The following is a 15,906-nucleotide window of genomic DNA, read 5'->3' as shown; positions in this document are numbered from 1 at the left end:
TTTCATGCGTAGAGGGAATATTGCCATTCCCTGATTCAACAGCTGTTTGAGGGTAAATTTTGAGCAGTCAGTATTGGCATAAAGAACATATAAATACTCCTGGCACATTTAATACTGACTGTCAACTTGACGGCCTCCAAAAACATCTTTGAGACAAATTTCTAGGCGTGTGTGTGTGTGTGTGTGTGTGTGTGTGTGGTGTATTTCTAGATTGGGTTAACTGAGATGGGAAAACTATCTAAATATGACCAATACATCTCCATCATGATATAGAGAAAACAAACTCTAATGTCCTTTCTCTGGCCCTCTGGCCACCTTATTCACAATGCCTCTACTGTATCCTGCCCGCTATTCCAGAATTCTGTTCTATTCCCCTGTGAGGTTGGCTAAGGCATTCACAATTAGGCTATTAACGCTTTTCTTTACTGCTGGGTCTGTCTGCTTAATAGAGTGTAGAGACACAAGGGTTCTGCACGCCTCTGTCTCATCCACTGTGAGACCTTGATGTCTTTAAATGCTACCCACGGTAGATGCTCAGAAAATGCCTGTGTAGTGATGTTTATTGTTATAGAATAAGGTTATCTGAATAAAACAGCTGCCATACTCATCAGATTACCCGTGCCTATACATGAGTAGGCTTGTTGACTCTGGACACCCTCAGAGAAGGAGAGGGTAGAGAGGATCATTGGACCCTCACCTGAGATTTCAGATGCTCCTTCCAGACACTTGTAAAGCAATTCTGCCCTAGTTTTATGTGGCTTAGCAGTCTCAGGAGGTACTAGAAGAACACAAGCTGGGCAATGTTAAAGGAAAGGGTTTCGTGTATCTGGCTATGAAGATGCCATCACCCACACTGGGTATAGACTTCCCAGTGCAGTTAGTTGCTTTAGGGTCACCTACACTCCTGCCAGTAACTCCTTACCCATCCTCTATGGGTAAAGGCAACAATCTCAGTGGCTTCTTGGGGTGAACTCTGGTGGGATCATACTTTGCTTTGTGGTCAGGATCTAATGAGGAATGGGGGTGTTGTTTACATCTCCCCAGGGAAGAAATGCTCACAACACTTTTATATGGTGCATTGATTGCACCAGAGATGGCGAGCACAGGAACCGAGGCCGACCCTAGTGAGAAACAGTAGTTCCTTGCTCTAGTGGGTAGAGGCAAAAATTAGAGTACAACCCCAAGTTAACTTAATTCTAACACATAATGATTTCTCTGCGTGGGGATATCTATGTGGGCAGGTGCAGGGAGGCTGAGTGCTCCTTAACGACAGATGAAGTAATCATATACCCAGAGATCAGAGCCTATTTCTATCTCCAACACAGTAGGACGAGGACAAAGAAATCGACTGTGCTCCCAGAAACTGGTCAGAATAAAAGACTGTCTACTCCAGGGAGCAACCACAGTGCAGTGTGGGAAGCTGCAAACGCCATTACAAGATGGCGCTGGCTACCACTGGCCACCGCCCATGATTATGGATTATGGATTACCAATGTGCGCATGTGCATAAGAGTTTTTTTTTGCCGAGTCACTGCCTGGCCCGACGCATACTAATGAGGTACTGGTAGCATAACCAATCAGGTATGGACACGTCACTCCTAGGCCTATATAAGCAGCACCATTTCTGGGCTCAGGGTCTTTCGCCTATGCAGTCAATGCTCTCCCAATGAACGTGTGCAGAAGGATCCTATTGTAGCGTCGTTCTTGCTGGCGAGTCGGGCGCTCACAGTGCAGTAACTCTAAGTTCACTTTTGACAGATGGTTGAATCAATCGCTACAGAAATAGAAAGGAAGCTTTCCGAGGTTTTATGGACACCACTTCTCAAGTCCCGGTCCTGCCTGCTTTCATGCAGTTAGCAGGGAATGAATAGGGACTTATTGGAAATGCATGATGCAGATGACAGATCAGCAACTGACCAATGTCTTAATTTTTTAGACAGGGTTTCTCTGTGTAGCCCTGATTGTCCTGGAACTCCATCTATAGATGAGGCTGGCCTTGAACTCAGAGATCTGCCTGCTTCTGCCTCCCAAGTGCTGGGATTAAAGTCATGTGCTGCCACCACCCATCTACCAATGCCTTTAGATGGAATTCACAACATGCAAATCAGTGTTAACTACCAGCAGCCAGGCACAGGTACTTACTGACTTTGCAAAACTAAAGAAACTCTTGGTCTCTCCAGTTACCATGTTGGATGAACCTGCAAATGAAAGATTCCCAAGTCAAGTAATTGTTCACGAAAGTCAAGATATCTTGTTATGCAAGAAGAATGGCAGTTGTTTCATTTGTGTACAAAAGCTTAAAAACAACACATTTTGTCTTGGAAAAACTAAAGGTGCTGCGGTGGGGCACAAAGTAGAACATTTGGCTAAGTATCATCAACTCTTAGAGGATGGGATATTTCTCTCGGTGGCTGTTTCATTCCTTTGGAAAACCATGCATGTATCAAAAGGTGATTAGCCCAATCTTTTAATAATATAAAACATATCCATTCTGTCTACTGAAAAAAAGTGAACTTCTTCAGTAAGGTTCTATATAGAACCAAATTTGATATTCTAGCATGTGAGAGGTTTAGGACTCTGACGTGGGCTGAGTCTTGAAGGGCAGGAGGAAAACATGGATGGACGGGAAAAGGGAGATACAGAGATCGTAGAGGAGAGAATCTAAGTCCAGAGGTCCAGGGACTGGGAGGTGATGCTTTGTTAGTTCCAAAGGGGTCCAGGCAGAGAGGTTAAAAAATAATTAAACCTAAAACTTTAGCTCAAAGCAATATTGGAAACTATGCGTTGACAGTGGGGGCTAGGATGGTGGTAGATGGGGTGGGCATGGTAAGCTGAGAGGCTCAGGGAGAAATGGCCCCTTCTTGGGGTTCTCAGTTGGGAAGGAGTGGGGTGAATAGAGAATATCCCACTACTCTGCCCCATTCCATGGACTTCCTGCTTGCCACCATGTGTTTGGAAGTGTTAGTTTTTCTTAGTGAACTGTCATGGACTTTAAAAAACAAAATTGCATATTCTAAAACTGATCATTTGGTCCGGGATAAACTATTACCCAATCAGTAAACCATTCCTTTATCTTTGATGGGGTGATGGCTCCCAGGGATCATAGCGCCAGGCTTCCATTACATTGTAACCAAGTGATCAATGTATAATTGATCAGTGTATCCAATCAACTTGGATAATTGTGAGACAATCAAGTTGAAGGTTACCCAAATGTCATCATGCAACGGAAGCAAAAATACATCTCTTGGCTAATGAGAAGGAAAGATGAATAAATTGTCTATCTGCCCATTAGTCATGCACACTGTCCTTAAAATAGTACTGGCCCTTGTAGGTTCCCATCAATAATATTAATCAATTATTTGCTTTTTAGGAAATACGTGGTCAGGATAGAAATGACTGGAACACATCTGCAGAGGAATGTTGCCCACCTGCTTAATGAGCTCAATTCTTTGCAATAATGATCTGGTGGTGAAAAGTTATTTATAACTCGCAAATATCTCATTTATAAAAAGAAGTAACATCTTTCTCTTCTTTCTGAAATACTCAGAATTAAGGCTCAATTTCTATTGCAAGAACCTGGCACACAGGTTTTAGGAATCTCAAACATCAGATACTGAATTTTCTGCTTTTGGAAGATGGCCTCTGGCTTTATATGCATCTTTCAGAGTTTGTGGATACTGGTGTTTAAACGTGTGTGTGTGTGTGTGTGTGTGTGTGTGTGTGTGTGTGTGTGTGTGGTGGGGGAACAAGAAAGGTCAGGTGCTAGTTTAATTTTGCTATAGAAATTTTGTTTCTAATTTTCATAACTTTCCCGAACACTCAAGAGCATAGTAGATGTGGCCAGAAATGATGGCTTATACTTGCTTTCCTGTTACTCAAGAGGCTGGGCCAGTGGTATTATAAACTCAAAGCCATCACAGAGTATACAGTGAGACCATGACTCAAACAAAACAAAACAAAACATTTAAAAAATGATGGCATAGAGGATAGGGCAATAGACAAACAAGTTTATAACTTATGGCAATAATATCAACATAATAAATGTACTAAAAAAAGGGTAAACAATCCCTTGTTTGCCTGGGTTGTTCCCAGTATATTAATGTCTTTCATCCTGCAGAGCGTGGTAAGCACAGTGGAGGTACTTTCTGCTCTTGTTGGTCTTGCCCTGTGATGCACGCACTCACCATATAAAATGTAGGTCCCCAGAGGTTTGAGGAGACTGAGCCCCTTGCCAGTGTTGTCCCCACACAGGCAATCCAAAACGATGTCCACGCCTTCAGCTGAGATCCTGCACAGCAAGAGACAAAGCAAAGTGATGTATCCTGCCAGGAACCAAACTCTTGCATTTTTCCTTTCCACGTCACATCATCTGATTTCCAGAACACAAAGAGTGAGCAGTCCAGGACTATCCTCCTCACTGCTGACATCCTTCACCCACTGCAGATGCTTTTTCATACGTCCTCCGTAAGCTGAAAATATCTCAAATTGAATTGTGTTGAATTCATTTAACCTAATACCTGGTATAGTCCAGAATTGCTGTACACTGTGGCATGCCAATGGTTTAGCCTCATGATGATGTGGCTACCTTGGCACTGTCCCTCCCTCTGACATTACAGGAGAATTTCTATGACATATTGGTAGCTCAGGAAGAGGTCAAACCCAACATCTGAAATATGATGCTTATGAATGCCAACTTCTGGGGGAAAAAGTCTTCCATTGAATCACTGTGAGTCAGGTGCTGTCTGTAGGAGTATTTCACAATGTGGGAGGCAGAAAAATACCTCTCCCAAGGTCCATTCTGGAGTACAATAATGAAGAGGACACTGGAGCCAGAAGGTCTGAGATCTTCTATCTAGCTCAGTGGTTCTCAACCTTCCTACTGCTGTGACCCTTTACTACAGTTCCTCATGTTGTTGAGACCCCTCTCCCAACTGTAATTTTGTTCACTGCTACTTCATAATTGTAATTATGCTACTGTTATAAGTTGTAATGTAAATATGTTTGGAGATAGAGGTTTGTCAAAGGAGCCATGACCCACAGATTGAGGGCTGCTCATTCAAATTCTCCAAGCCTTAGCTTTCTCCTTTGTCAAGCAGAGTTAATTTTTTTGGGGGGGGGGATTCAGCTAGGAAAGAAATAAGATATTTGGTCCAGGCTTCCCATATTGCAGGCAATCTCTCAGCCAACAATCATTTTTGAAAGGAATATGGCAGAGGGGCAAGGCGCTGTCCAAGGTACCAAAGAGAGTCAGAAAAGGAATAGGGAAGAGAAAAGTTGAGTAGAGACAAATGACATCTCTGGGGGTACTGGTGCTTGGTCATTTCTGCTCAACTGTTTAAGCAGGCATACCATACTCTGTACCCTGGAGATGGTGTAGCTGCTGCCATATTGAAATCAGAGCAGGAAACCTCACAAGATTGGGTCCATTAACCTTCCTTCCCTTGTAGAAGGAAGAGGGTTCGTCAGCCCTTCGCCTGAGATTCAAGCTGTTCCCTTCCTCCTGTGACATTGTCTTTGGTATGCTACAGTATTTAGGAGACTGCATATTGACTGGGGTGGGAACTCCAGAGATTCAAATTTTGTAGGTTGTCATCCACACTGGGGTGGGCTCTGCAGTAATATTGTTGCACAAGTGAGTTACTCATGTTTTTTGGAAGTAATGGTTCAACTAAAGCTCTGGAAGTAACCCCCAAAACCTCTTGGTTCACCAAAGCAGACATGGATAGGATTTGTTCCTTTGGTCTGTTTGTGTCTTATCTGTGATTGAGAGCATGGCTATATACTGCTACTTTTCAGGGTGGAGATTTAAAGTTACAGAGTACTGCCCTTTCACCCGATCACTAGGGTGAACCAAATGGATGCCATTGAATGGAACTCAAACTAAATTGGGCTCAGGCCTAGAGAAAATGTTCTAGGTCTGGAGCTAAGGATGTAAATTGGTAGAGAACTTGAATAGCGTAAAGTCCTGGGTTTGAGGTTCATCAGCACACAAAACAGGTGTGATGGTACATGCCTTTAGTTCCATCAGTTGGAGGGTGGAAGCAGGAGGGTCAGAAGAAGTTCAAGGTCATCTATGACTATGTAGAGAGTTTGCAGACACTCATGGCTCACGTGAGACACCATTTTACAAAAAAAAAAAAAAAAAAAAAAAGTATGAGGTCCAGAAGTGTCTTTAGGATGGGTCTGACCACTGTCATGCTCACATTAAAAGCATCCCTGGGTGTCTTTTTTTTTTTTTTTTTTTTTTTTTTCCATGAGAGCATCAGGACCATCACCAGCAGAACCAGTCAACTCCAACAGGTTCAAGGCCCACCCACATTTCTGACCTCCCCATTTCTAGAGGTGTCCCACCGCCTGTGTATACATAATTTCCCAGCAGCAGAAGTGGGACCAGGGACAAGGCAGTGGTTCCTCTGTCTTGTTCTGTTGCTGTCTCTGTGGATTTAAGATACCAGCAAACCCAGCTCAGGGACTCTCTGGACCAGCTCAGAAGCAAGATACTTTGGAATTTTTTACCTAAACATCACAGTTCATTCTTCTTTTGTTTCTAGCCCTGGTCATTCTTTGCTTTCTACCCACATGGAAAAGGGAGGGATTTCTCTGAGTAGGCTGAGGCTCTCTGAGGGCTATTACTGGTATAGAAAGCCTTTGACCCTGCCAGGAAGGGCTTGGTTTTTGTTTCCTTGGCTCTCTGCTGAGATTTCTTTTATTCCTAGATTCCTTGTCATCTGAGAACTTGCCTGTGACATAACTTCCATTTGCTTGCTGCATAGTAGGCTTCTCACAGAATGGTTGGTCATAGTAGGCTTATCCCAGAGGTCTAAGCATAGCTCCCAGCACTCAGTGTTGAGCATAGTGACTGGGAAACAGCAGCTTCTAGAGGGTTTCACAGTGCCTGGAACATTGTAGGATTCTTTTAGAGTGCTGAGCACAGTACTGAGGTTTTCCCACAGAGTACTAGGCACAATGCTTAGTGTATGGTAGACAACTCATAGGTGCTAGGCATATTGACATGCACACAGTAGGATTTTCAGTGGGATGTCTGGCACATGACAGGCTTATTTAAGATCCCCCTGGAATCATAGGCTTCCCACGCGTATGGAGCTCAGCACTGATACACATTTGGCTTCTCATAGGATGCTTAGTGTTCTGTGCAGAGAAAACTTCTCATAGTGTGTTTGATGGGATGCTTAGTACACAGTAGTTTTTACATATGAGTACATCTGGCACACAGTAGGTTTTTCACAGGGTACTGAGAACAGTACTTGGTTCACACAGAGCAAACCTCTCTTGGAGAGGACTAGCCACAGAGCCTGGTGCACATTAGGTTTCTGATAATTGCTGGGCATGATGCCCAACATACAATAGGCTTCTTACAAGGTGTCAGGAATGGTATATGGTGCACAGCAAACAAGCTCCTTATATAGGCTTCTTTTACAGTGCTAATCATAAGAGTGGATGCACTGTAGACTTCTCAGGAAATGTTCAGTACTGGCAGTTCATGTGCACTCAATAATATTCTTTCCAGAAGTCACCTCTGAACCTGCCTCCCTATTCTCTCCCAGCAATTTGATTCTTTACAATTACCACCAGTAGGTGAGTAAGCACCTACTATGGGCCAGGCACTCTGTTAGATACTGAGATGGCCAAAGGCAAGAGGACAATCTGGTTTTTCTGAGCTCACACTTCATGGCTTCAGCCTTAACCTGGGTTTACAGACTCAAGTTCCATGGCCAAGCAGCAGACCGCTCCAGTGGGAGCTGGGTCCTTTCCTCTGGATCTGGTTTCCCTCATCTGGCTTTGCCTCTGCTTTGCTCTCCAGCTCCTAGAGCCTGTCATGCAGCAGCCGACTGCAATCCAGGTCCACTTCCTGTCATCCCTGGAGGCTTCACAGTCATGTTAAAGAATATCCCCACAGCTCCTGAGCCCACATAGCTGAAACACAATTTTCCTTTCCTCCTGTGTTTTTCTCCACCGTCTTTGGTCACCACGTGTACTGGCTGGTTTGTGTGTGAACTTGACATAGCTGGAGTTATCACAGAGAAAGGAGCCTCCTTTGAGGAAATGCCTCCATGAGATCCAGCTGTAAGGCATTTTCTCAATTAGTGATCAAGGCGGGGAGGGCCCATTGTGGGTGGTGCTGGGTTCTATAAGAAAGCAAGCTGAGCAAGACAGGGGAAGCAAGCCAGTAAGTAGCATCCCTCCATGGCCTCTGCATCAGCTCCTGCTTCCTAACCTGCTTGAGTTCCAGTCCTGACTTCCTTTGGTGATGAACAGCAGCATGGAAGTGTAAGCAGAATAAACCCTTTCCTCCCCAACTGGCTTCCTGGTCATGATGTTTGTGCAGGAATAGAAACCCTGACTAAGACATCATGTCTATTTTCTTTTCTATTTTCCTTGTGTGTACCCACACATGGATGAAGGCCAATAGGTTAACCTGGGGCATCATTCCTCAGACTGTCCACTTTATTTTGTGAGAGGGGAGTTCCTGGCTGGCTAGGAGCTTGCTGTACAGGCTATACTGACTGGCTAATGAACTCTAGGAATTCTGTTTCCATCTTCCCAGCATCGGTATTACACGCATGCGCCGTCATGTCCAGCTTTTTAATGTGTATGCTGGGGTCAAACTCAGATGTTCTTCTTCATGCAGAGAAGCACTTTATGAACTGAGCTGACCCCCCCTAATTCCTATTCTTGTCTTTTGACTTGGTCCATTCCTGGTCCTTGAGTCCCAGACTCATCTCACATAATAGCTCTTAACTGCCTTGAATCAGCAAAGGATTCTAGATTTTTCAATGTAATCCAATTTTAACTCCATCTAAGGGCTTTTAAGAGCTTCATTCATGTAGCTAAGAAAGTTATGTTTAAAATTTTTATATTTAGCGGGTGGAGAGATGGTTTGGTGGGTAAAGGTGTCAATCATGGAGACTGACAACTTGAGTTTGAGTTCTAAGATTCACACAGTGGGAGGAGAGAAATGACTTCCATGTTATCCTCTTATTTCCATGTGTAGACCACGCCACACAGCCCTCCAACCAACCCACCAACCCACCAACCAACCCACCAACCAACCAACCAATCAATTAACTAATAATAATACATGTAATAAGTTGATTTTTTCATGTGCAATAATTACATGTATTTACAAGTCACAGTGTGATATTTTGACACATGCACACACACTACAAGAAGCAAACAAATCTGAGTACTTAGCATATCCATTGCCTTAATTGCTAATCGTTACAAAGTTGCTTAATTGGGAGCTGATTGTTCACAGCCCTGCCTGAGTGATGTCCAGAGATGGCTCACACTGTCATGACTTAGAGGCTATGGCAGGTAGCAGCTAACTACATCTATTAAGTACCATTGCACAAGATGACCTCCAACCACAGAATGACTTCAAGGGTACCCAGTGGTGGGACTGACAAGCCCTGATCGAGCCTGTTCCTGCCATCTCAGCATCTCCCACAGCCACAGACTTCAAGTTGGATAGCTTGGTTCCCTGACTGAGGTTCAGGGGTTGGGGGTATGGGAAGCCACCCCTACTGCCTTTGGGAGAGTGACCATAAAGGGTAGAAGGTTTAAACTATGGAAGCAGGCCATGCAGGGCAAGTCCCAGTATGTGTGGATATGTAAAAGGTATGCAAACATTCTATACCTTGCCTCTTCCCTGAAAAATAAGGACAGAGTCCACATCACCAAATTTGCAAAGACCTGAAAGTGAGCTCCAGTGTGCTTTCGGCTTTCAGTCAGATGTTGCTTCTGTGGGTCACCTTAATGGTCTGCATGTCTCTACTAAGAGCTGACTTAATCACTTATTATATTAACTGTGACTACTAGTTTGGAAATTTCAGGACACAAGGATATGTGTGCCTTGCTCACCATTGTGTTTGTGCACCATATTTGTAGGCACCAATAATAAAAAAAATAATACATGAATGCATGAATATAAGGTCTTAAACAATATTGTGCACCATTTCCACCATGAAGTGTTTGATTTTTAAAAGCATCTTTAAGCAGCCTTATTGAGCTACAATTGATGGTAATAAAGAGAATGCATTTAAAAATGTGCAGTTCACAGTTCAATGCGTAGTGGCAGTCCACGCCAGTGAAACCTATTCAAGGTCATGGACACATCTTTTTGGCTTGAATATTTCCTCAGGTCCTCTTGCAAACCATAAAGAACTGGAGAAAAATGGAGCCAACAGATTTGGAGGGTAAATCCAGCTCTAGGCATCTGTCTTCTCATCTATGGAGTGGGATGCCTTCTGCACTTGTAAAAAGATGCTTGTGAACTTGTAAAACGATGCTTGTGAACTTGTAAAAAGATGCTTGCATCTGACTGGGAAGAGGATGACCATGGCCGCTCTTGCCTGCCTCACCCTGTCTGAGCTCCCCTAGAGCTTGTTCCCACATCTCCTCCTGAGGTGCTTTGTATCCTTCCAGGGTGCCACGGGGCTAACTGCATGGGACTCAGGCTTCTAACTGCTTGGCCCATTTTCTTCCCCTTTTATACACAGCTAAGAAAACCAATGCAAAGGTGAAGTCTATATCAGAGTTGTTTTTCCCCCTTTTAGGCTCAGGAGATGGCTCCGCTGTTAATGTTCATGCCTTACAAGCACGAGGAGAAGAGTTAGGTCCTCAGAACCCAAGTGAAAATACTGGGCATGGTGCACAAGGTGGTAGTCCCAGTACTTGGAAGACAGAGGGAGGAGGAAGCCTGAGGCTCCCTGGCAAGCCAGTCTAGCCATGATGAGCTCAAAATCAATGAGACACCCAGCCTCAAAAAGGGGTGTTAATATTCTTGAATGCTGTCCTTTGACCTCCACATGCATGTGCACACACGTGTAATCATACCTGCACATATGAAAATATGCATAGGCACACATTTATACAGCACATGCATTAGAAAAGAAATACTGATTTTTCTTCTCTAATTTCCTCCCTGCCTTAGCATAAATTCCAACGAGGCCCTCCATTTGGTTTTCATTGCAAGGAAGTTTTGTTTTATTAATTTTTTTTTTGCAGTTTGCTGTACATAGATTACTGTAACTACATTTGTAAGGAAGACACCAAAGAGAAATGACTCTGCACAACGCTTTACTACATGTGAGTGACTGTTTTTTTCCCTTTCATTTTACGTCCCTGTGCACAGAGAATTTGAATCAAGTTGTGATCACAGTCTTGATGGAATTTGGCATTCTGTTTTCGTCCCTTCGATTTACTACAGGCATCTCTCTCTCTCTCTCTGTCTCTCTGTCTCTCTGTCTCTCTCTCTCTCTCTGTCTCTCTCTTTTGTGAGACAGCCTTCATAATTATCATTTTTAGGGTTGCTGCGTAACACATGCATGTGGTGTAGCAAAAAATCCCTGCACCGTTTGCCTTCCGTTGACAGCAGAGGCTGGAACTGATTGCCACTGTTACAGTCAGGCCTATTATAATTCACTGTCAACATATGCTGAGCTGAGGCCCAGGCAGAAGCAGAGCTCCACTGAGCAGCTTGGGGCCTTGGGCCTTGATCTTGCTCCGGGTCCTTCCTGAGGATGGGATTTCTGGACAGAGGCCATGGTCACTGTCACAGCTCCCTAGCCATTTCCCATATCTCCTGGGTCCCTACTTAAAATGAGCTGTGGGAAACCACCTCTGAAGGCAGGTAGATCCCGCTCACTGTTTCCTTTCCGTTCTCCTAATAATAGAAATCACTGATTCAGGCTCTGAGTGGGGCCAGGCAGGGAGGGGCTGCGATGGAGCAGCTGTGTAGGAAGCGAGGCGGGCAGGAGTCTCCCAGCTGTGGGCTTCCATTTGTTGAGAGCAGCTGTGGCGTCTTGATCTTCTGTTCTTACTGCTGTTCATAACCGGCCACATTTGTCTTTTCTCAGAACCCCGAGTTTCCCTAGCACTGCAGCCATGCTGCACCCCCTAATCTAAAGTGCTTTTCTCCCTGGAACTTCTCATCTTTCAGCTCTCAACCAAGACTCTTACTGAGGTCAGTGTCATGTCTGAGTTCTCCACTAACACTCTATAGAGTATGTCAAAAGTACAAATCAATGTATTCTTTGAATAGTCTCTTTTATATGTTTTCCCTTTTATTGGGTATTTTCTTTATTTACATTTAAAATGTTATCCCCTTTCCAGGTCCCCCCTTCGGGAACTCCCTATCCCATCACCCATCCTCCTACCTCTATGAGGGTACTTCCCCACCCACCCACCCACTCCTGCCTACCCGCCCTGGCATTCCCCTACACTGGGGCATCAGATCCCCTCAGGCCTAAGGGCCGCTCCTCCCATGTATGTCCAACAAGGCCATCCTTTGCTACATATGTGGCTGGAACCATGGGTCCTTCCTCTTTCCTTCCTTCCTTCTTTCTTTCCTTCCTTCCTCCCTCCCTCCCTCCCTCCCTCCCTCCCTCCCTCCCTCCCTCCCTTCCTTTGTCCCTCCCTCCCTTTCTCCCTCCCTTCCTTCCTTCCTTCCTTCCTTCCTTCCTTCCTTCCATCCTTCCTTCCTTTTTCCCTCCCTCCCTCCTTCCCTCCTTCCCTCCCTCCCTCCCTCCCTCCCTCCCTCCCTTCCTTCCTTCCTTCCTTCCTTCCTTCCTTCCTTCCTTCCTTCCTTCCTTCCTTTGCCCTCCCTCCCTCCCTCCCTCCCTCCCTCCCTCCCTCCCTCCCTCCCTTCCTTCCCTTCCTCCCTCTTCCTCCCCCATCTTTTTTTTCCCTGTCTCTTTTCCCACTAGACTCCAAACTCCATAAGTATAGAACCATTCTGATTGGTTGTTGCTGGATCCTCTTCTTTGGCACAGGTCCAATCCTATGTTGGACCCTAACGTATTTATTAAACAGTGGTTAGATGAATGCAAAATTATCCGTTACGGATGTTAAAGAAAATGTTAGTGAAGTTAATATTCTAGCCTGGAGCTTGAGAAACTTGAGTCAAAAGTCGGTGGACTAGGCAAAGAGAGGTCTTTGAGAGCATCTGGTATCTCTGCCCCTCTGAGAAATGGGGTGGACTTTGAATATTTAGCTTTAAATAAAAGCTTCCTTTTTTTCACATCCTACTGGAGATATTGGGACATCCTTACGTTATACATAACTCTGTGTGTGTGTGTGTGTGTGTGTGTGTGTGTGTGTGTGCGCGTGTGCATATGTATGTGCATGTAGAAGCCAAAGGCTGGCACTGAATATCTTCGTCAATTGCCCTCCACCTTAAGTTTTAGACAGGCTCTCCCTGTGCAGTCCTGAATAGACTGGAACTCACTATGTATTCAAGGATAGCCTTGAATCCACAGAGCCTGTCTCTGCCTCCCAAGTTCTAAGATTAAAGATGTACACCACCATGCCTGACTTTATCTTAGTTTTTGAAACTGGGTCTCTCATTAAACCTTGAGGAATTCTTGGCTAGACTGGCTGGCCATCAAGCCCCAGGGGTCCTCGTGTCTCTGCCTACCTAGTGTTGGGATTATAGTTATATGCCACTGTGCCTGGGTCTAGGGATTGAACTCAGAGCCCTCATGCTTGTATAGTAAGCATGTTAATGAATTAGGCATATCCTTATCCAACAACTCCGAAGCTTTTACTCATTGAAAAATCTCCTTTCTAAAAATACTCATCAGGAAAGTCTCCTTTCTAAAAACACTCTACTTTTAAAAAATACATATAAAAAAATCTAGTCTAAATTTCTGCTTGAACAATCAGCTTTGTCCCTCTTCATCTTAATTTGTGATTTGTTAAAAAAAGAAATGTTTCCTTTTCATGGCACTGGCTGGGTGACTAATTATCTCTAAGCATTATAATTTAGTGTTAGACTATGAAAAGAGAAAAATAACAGCGTCTGGCCACCACTGATTCCTCCAGCAGCTCTCAGTTAGAAATGCAGAGACCGAGTTCAACCCGGGGAGCTGCCAAGTGAAACACACACACACACACACACACACACACACACACCCCACATCTACAGATATGCTATCACCTGGGCTCTCCATGCGATTCCCTTGTAGGCACACATGACCATAATCAATTGGTTCTGGGTCACAGGTACACCATAATTAGATTGTATAGGCAGATCAGCCTGGCCTTACATGCTGTTGAGTTTTGTTATTTTCTTGACCTTTGAACCTTTGGACACATTGTTCAGTGTGCAGGTAGGTCTCTCTATCTCTAAACCATTTTCTTCCAGGTTTCCCTCTTCCTACAGGTAACTATGGCCCAGGCTCAACTCTTCAGAAAAGACACCCTTTCTACAGTGAAAGCATGTGTTCACAAGTCGGAGGGCCTGGTGTGAACCCCACTGTTCACCATTCCATGAACGCCAGGTCTGCCTGCTTATATTATTAGGTGACAGTTTTCAGTTTGCTCCCAGTAAAGTGTGCCCAAAGACCCAAACATTAGCATCAAATTTGGGCAGCATATACGTATTATCCCAGGACTGACCAATAAAAGCCTCCCAGGCATGGCTTGTTGCTATTTTCCCATCTTCTAGGTAGAACTAAAAGATCAGAAGACTCAGGAAGTTGTCGGAACCAAAATATAAAGGGTCTGGGTTCCAGAATCTTCTTACAGTTGACATCTACTTTGAGATTTTTATGTGAATGAATGGGAATTAAGTTGGCATGTGTCAAGACAGTGTAGTGGCAGGAAGCAGGACACTAGCACATTAATTCTGCAAGTTGTAGGACTGGCTTCTTCCTTGGGGATGGTAACAGGGAGGTTGAGAGTACTTGATGAGCTGACATGTATGAAGAAGCATCAGGCTAAGAGCTAGCACTAAGCCTTCAATATACGTTTATGACCACCACCATCACTAGTCACCTTTTGAAGATTTATTTTTATTTCATGTGTATGAATGCTTTATCCAAATGTATGTATCTGCAGCACATGGGTTTGGTGCTTAAGGGCGACAGATGTAAGCATCAGATAACCCTGGACCTGGAGTTACAGATAGTCGTGGATGTCCATGAAGTTCTAGACACTGATCTTCTGCAAGAACAGCAATGCTCCCAGCTACCCTCTCTCCAGCTTCTCTGTTATCCATCTTTTTAATGAATACTAATGATCTTCAAGAGAAGATCAGAGGGCCAGCCCAGAGCTCTGCACAGCCACACCCTTACCTCTTTACTTCCTGCACGTAGTCTGCATTTCTGTCAAAGAGGTGGGTCACCGAATCTTTGATGGCTTCATGCTTGAAAGTAGAGGCTGTTCCAAAGACGGTCACATTGGGGACGGTAGAGCACAGCTGAGCCACAGCTTGACCCTGGCAATGACACACAAGTAATCACATCACCCTTGAACGTCACCATTCTGGGAGAAGTTTTACATAACATGGGTCAAGAACACGGCATAAAATCTAACACTTACAGACAACAGTAAATCTTAACTATCTAATAGCCAGTCTTGCTGGGCAGAAAGTAGAATTTCTCAGCTTTGATGTAGTTGACTTTTTTTTTTAAGTTTGGATTTATGGTTTTCTCAGTTAAGGGTGTAGGATATTTATCAGTATCCTTGGTCTCTAGCTTCTTGAGGTACGAACGTCTTCAGATCATCAGTTGTCTTGGCTGGCAACAACTTTGTGGGAAAAGCCAGTAGGTGCCAGAGAATCCCAGCTCTAAACTCTTATTTAACCATGGTAAGCTAAATCTCAGCAGTAACACTTCCAGATCCACAGCAATCTTGGAGAACATCTGAGTTTGGCTCTAAGAAGCAGATTCTAAGCAAACTCTTGAATGTAAATGTTTTATTTCTAAGTTAATCTTAGGCACTAACAGGATTAAGACCCAAACAGAGAGTCAGCAAAATAGCACATCCTGTAAGTGCAGGGCTTGCAAAACCAAGGGCCTGAGTTTAATCTCCAGAATTTATATTCAGAAAGGGGTGGGGGGGTGGCAAAGAAAAGAAAGAAAAGCAAAAAGCTGACCGTGG

The 15,906-nt window shown here is 44.2% G+C and overlaps 1 protein-coding gene across 2 annotated transcripts in view; it reads right to left on the bottom strand.

The window, feature by feature from the left end:
* The window catches only part of Vat1l (vesicle amine transport protein 1 like), a 168,794-nt gene that overhangs the window by 87,543 nt on the left and 65,345 nt on the right, over positions 1 to 15,906 (bottom strand). For both annotated transcript variants that reach the window (XM_011248394.2, NM_173016.3), the window contains exons 4-6: positions 15,099 to 15,241; positions 4,185 to 4,288; positions 2,143 to 2,198 (exon numbers count right to left, since the gene is read on the bottom strand). In XM_011248394.2, the coding sequence (XP_011246696.1) occupies positions 2,143 to 2,198; positions 4,185 to 4,288; positions 15,099 to 15,241 (303 nt within the window). The remainder of the gene's footprint in view (positions 1 to 2,142; positions 2,199 to 4,184; positions 4,289 to 15,098; positions 15,242 to 15,906) is intronic.

The sequence above is a fragment of the Mus musculus genome, chromosome 8 (assembly GCF_000001635.26).
Source record: "Mus musculus strain C57BL/6J chromosome 8, GRCm38.p6 C57BL/6J".
Taxonomy (NCBI): domain Eukaryota; kingdom Metazoa; phylum Chordata; class Mammalia; order Rodentia; family Muridae; genus Mus; species Mus musculus.
This window is presented reverse-complemented; position numbering and strand designations above follow the sequence as displayed.